Source organism: Diadema setosum, chromosome 15 (genome assembly GCF_964275005.1).
Source record: "Diadema setosum chromosome 15, eeDiaSeto1, whole genome shotgun sequence".
Lineage (NCBI taxonomy): Eukaryota > Metazoa > Echinodermata > Echinoidea > Diadematoida > Diadematidae > Diadema > Diadema setosum.
Window position 1 is genome coordinate 9,516,526 of NC_092699.1, and position 4,504 is coordinate 9,521,029.

The 4,504-nt window shown below is 42.9% G+C and overlaps 1 protein-coding gene across 1 annotated transcript; it reads left to right on the forward strand.

Annotated features, from left to right (window-relative positions):
• The first annotated feature begins 3,170 nt into the window (after positions 1 to 3,170).
• LOC140239319 (beta-1,3-galactosyltransferase 1-like) lies at positions 3,171 to 4,262 on the forward strand. Its single transcript, XM_072319189.1, has one exon. It carries the CDS (start codon positions 3,171 to 3,173, stop codon positions 4,260 to 4,262), a length of 1,092 nt encoding a protein of 363 aa, XP_072175290.1.
• Positions 4,263 to 4,504: the final 242 nt, after the last annotated feature.

Below are 4,504 nucleotides of genomic sequence, written 5' to 3' on the forward strand. Positions count from 1 at the left end.
CGCCATCTTTCGGCAACTGCAGCCGATGATGTAAGTTAGTAGTATCATGGCAATTACCCTCCGGCTAAATACTGATAATGGCCCAGTCACAATGTCGGCGATCTGTCGGGGATTAGTTTTGGCCGGGGGTCGTCGTAGAAAATAAAGAATCTTTGAACAATCCTAGCAATAATCCTAATAAAAGTGGAGCAGTCACATTGTCTGAGATTTTTTCAAGGATTTTGACCCGGTTTTGTCGAAAAATCGTGGGATTAGCCTCCGATCGCCTCCGATTGCATCGGAGGCGATCGGAGACGATATCTGCGATCGTCTTTTCTTTTAATTTTTCCCCCTGGGTATATGTGGGGGGAAAGGAGGCCTTTATATACACGGCGATTTACTACGATTCCACCGTACGAATCGTCGGAGACAATCACAGAAAGCGTACGAATCGTCGCAGGGCGCCTCCGATTCAGTCGGAGGGCGCCGGAGACTACTCGCAGACATTGAATCTCAACCTGAATTTCCAATCCCACACAGAATCTTGCGACGAGTCTCAGATTATTCGGAGGACGCCTCCGACTAATCGGAGGGCATTGTAGGTCATCGGATATTGTGTCTGGGATGCCAAAAATGGGTGAAAAATCTTGCGAGCAATCTTGCAATTTTAAGTTCAAAGTTAGGGACCGCGACGGGTGTGGCGATGCCTAAAAAATCTGCGACAAGCCGCAGGCGTCCGGAGAGCGCCTCCGACGGGTGCAAAATCGTGAGATCTGTCTCAAGATTTTGTTAAAATTTCCCGGGTTTTACCCATCGCCGACGCATTGCAACTGATTTGTGACTGGCCCATAAGTTATAAGGTGAGAGTAAAGATTAGGGTTAGGATTAGGTTTAGGTTTAGACTTTGGGTTATGGTTAATAGGGTTAGGATAAGGTTCAGGATAAGGTTTAGGGTTAGGGTCAGGGGAAGAGTCCGGGGTAATTGCCCTAGACCCGATATAAGTTGTTGATAAAACCAGTGTATTGCATTGTTTTTAAATCGCACACAGCCCTATCCGGGTTGCCTTCGGTTCACATTGGTGACTGTGTAAAAGCATATTCAATTCGATTCTAAGGCGGACGGGTTTTCATAAAGCTCATATTGTTTTAATTTTTCCGCAGGTCAGTTTATGTTACAATTTCATTTTGGAAATCATACGCAGGGATCATAAGCCATGTCGCAATGAAAGTGAGAATCCACTTTGTGTCTAGACTTGTTGCATTAGATCACACACAAAACAGAATAGTAAAACATTAATCAGAATCGGATGGAATAACAAAAAGTAGAGGAGAGCTACAGTTTTCAAATGCTTTGATAGTAAAGTCAGTCAAAGTCATCAGATTCCATTTGAATCTTATGAGATTTGACTTATTTGAGACGCCCTTGTGTTTGCAAAAAAAAAAAATCAAACAAACAAAAAACAAAAAATAAGAAATAATAAAATAGAATTAACACAAGAATAAAAAGGCGATAGCTAACTAAACAAAATAAAGAAGTTACATATTGATGACTAAATAGATAACATAATAATGAATAGATGAGTAATAAGTATAGATGATTCTATCAAATACGTAAATGAATGATTGAATTCAAGAAAAAGAAATTTCATCCTTCCGTGACTGAGTAGACATGTTCTTTTTCTTCATACTCTACTTATTTTTTTTCTCTCTTTCTCTTTCGTCTATATCCTTATGTAATATGCATGTGTTCGTACGATGGTCTCTAGTTCATTATTTTACTTGACATCACGCAGAATTACTTTTAACACATGTTGCGATTGTGAAGTACAATATTTTCAGGTATACGCATCCTAATACAAGCACAAGATGCTTTCAAGGCTGCCTGGCTTGAATCGTAGATGCCTGTGTGATGTATTTTTGTGTTGTATTTTGCCGACTAATAATCACAATGGTCTCAATCGGCCTCAATCACATTCAAGAGTTGAAACAAGGAAAAAGTTATCCGTAAAGAATTGTCTAGATGTTTCCGTGACATTGCTTCTTTGACAAATTGCTCTCATGAAATATATGCACGTTAAGCGATACATACATTCTACCAACAAACTATAACCCTAACCCTAATCCTAATTCACACTTAAAACTAAACGTAATTATGGAAACCCTATCACAACCATAACCCGTGGTTTAATGCTAAGTCATTGGAGAAATGAAGACGGAAGCAATAAAATTGTCGCGGGAGCAAATGTCGTGTCACAGTCTTCTATAATCCATCTGTGTAACAGCCCATATGGGAGAGTTCTGAGGCCTCGGATGATTGCCACCGATGTTACTGTTGTGCGGAAGCATGTTGGATTTCTAAACCCCAGAATGTTCTTACTTTTTTGCTTAATTGTACTGAACTGCCATTTATCTGTTCGTTTGTTTTCTATTCTAACTTTAAGTCGACTTGGCCATGGAGTTAATGCACCTTTAGGTCCTATACTCTTCATAGTAGAATAAAATAAACTTACAGAGAATGTGTCTTATCCTTCCCCTTTTTCATTTATTCAACTATCAGTTTCTTCCTGCTCCTTCCATTTGAAAACATACCCAACGCCATGGAGAAGCTAACATCGCAGTTAAATCTTCCCTTCTTACATCTATGTCACATATCAAATCTTTCCCCCTCCATTCCCAATGACCTTATGAACTTTGAGGATTATCTATTCTTAAACCAGGATAGACACTCTTAAAACAACTTGTCGAGAGCTGCGTCTAACATGCCGTCGAACTTGTTTCTATTACAACAATGTGCGGGGTGAGGGGGTATAGCCACTTTTTCCTGTTGCTTAGGAAATCCTGCAAACTGCCCCCTTCTCTGCTGCACTTGTCTCTCTTCGATTGCCTCGTTTTCACCGTTCCGAGAAAATACGACATAATGTGGCGCTAAGTGCGTCATCCTGTAGAGTCCCTTCCCTAAGCTCTTGGTGCGGAAGTGAGCTGTGCTCTCATAATTAGTTAGTGTAAGAGTGCTCAGACGCTGGAAAGGGGGAAAGTGGAACTTCGTGAACATGTTACTGGCTATACACGCCAAATACTGAAGCTGCACAGTGTCTCGTCAGTATTTGCTGATGAGGTTGGGAGTCGCGCATTGCAAGACAACGTTTCTCGGCGATGAAGTTTCACTGTAACTAAAGGAAGTCCAATAAACCATGAAGACCACAAGGCGAATCGTATTCCATATCACCTTCTGCCTCTTGGTGCTCTGTTTCTTGCGAGATCGAATAATCCGGAGCGGAGTGACTGTCTACAAGCGAGATGTCAACGCGACGCTGGTCGACCCGGGGCCCGAATGTCTGCGTCACAAGTCCGATACGAATCATCGCGCTAACATCGCCCGGATCCAACGCGGCGTAGAAGGATGGGTACGTCGTGTCGATCCCCACAACTACACCTATATTTTAAATCCGACGAAGAAGTGCGAAAGTTTCGATTCGGAGACGGACCACTTGCTCCTATTGATCTTCGTCAATTCTGCCCCGGATCACTTCCTTAACAGGAATTTTATTCGGAATACTTTCGGCAGACAGCCGTCTTGGCCGCTTCTCGAGCTCAACAACCAGTCGATGCGACTCATCTTCTCGCTAGGAGCCGTGGACGACACCGTCATGCAGTCTCGAATCAACGATGAGTCCACTTTATTTGGTGACATTGTCCAGGAGGACTTCATCGATGACTACCTTAACATGACCCTCAAGACAGTGATGGGACTGAAGTGGGCCACGAACTTCTGCAGTCGTGCGGCATACGTCATGAAAATCGACGACGACGTCTTGATAAACGCGCCAAAGATATCGCAAGTTTTACGAGAGGCACCGAAAAAGCGCTTCACTATGGGCGATCTCCATTCGCACGCCATCGTGCGAGATCCGAAGAGCAAGTGGGGAAAGTTCTACACCCCGAAACACCTGTGGCCCTCCAAGAAATTCCCACCGTTTTTCACTGGACCCGCGTACATATTCTCCATGGACGTAGCGAAGAAAGTGTACAAAGCGGCGATGGAAACACCCTTGTTTCCTTGGTCTGATGTTTACATTGGAATGTGCAGTATGAAGGCTAAAGTTCTCTTGAAAAACCAAAAAGGGTTCATTGCATCAGAACTCAGCAGAAACGAGGACAAACCTCTCCCAACAGGCCCAAAGGAGATAGAAAATTACAATAAACTATACACTACATTTCATATTCCCGTTTTGCACATGGCACAGTTGTGGGAGATATGGACAAACAGAACTGTCGTTCTTTGAAACTAGATTGCGCGGGACGCTTTTGATATTAATCGTTCGGTTTAAAGTCTGACGCATACATTCTCAAGATGGCACAACTGATTTATCCTCTTGTAGTCTGCAAGGGCAGATGAGTAACCGCCAGGGTCATGATTAAACAGCCGACGGGAGTCTGGGAAATTAGATAATCCTCTTCCCTAGGCTTACTTATTATGTACTGAGTTTCATGCCGGAATTTTAACTGGCCTACGATATCAACCTTG

Excerpts from the sequence above, each read along its gene's own strand:
- LOC140239319 (XM_072319189.1), top strand. The coding sequence starts at position 3,171 with ATGAAGACCACAAGGCGAATCGTATTCCATATCACCTTCTGCCTCTTG.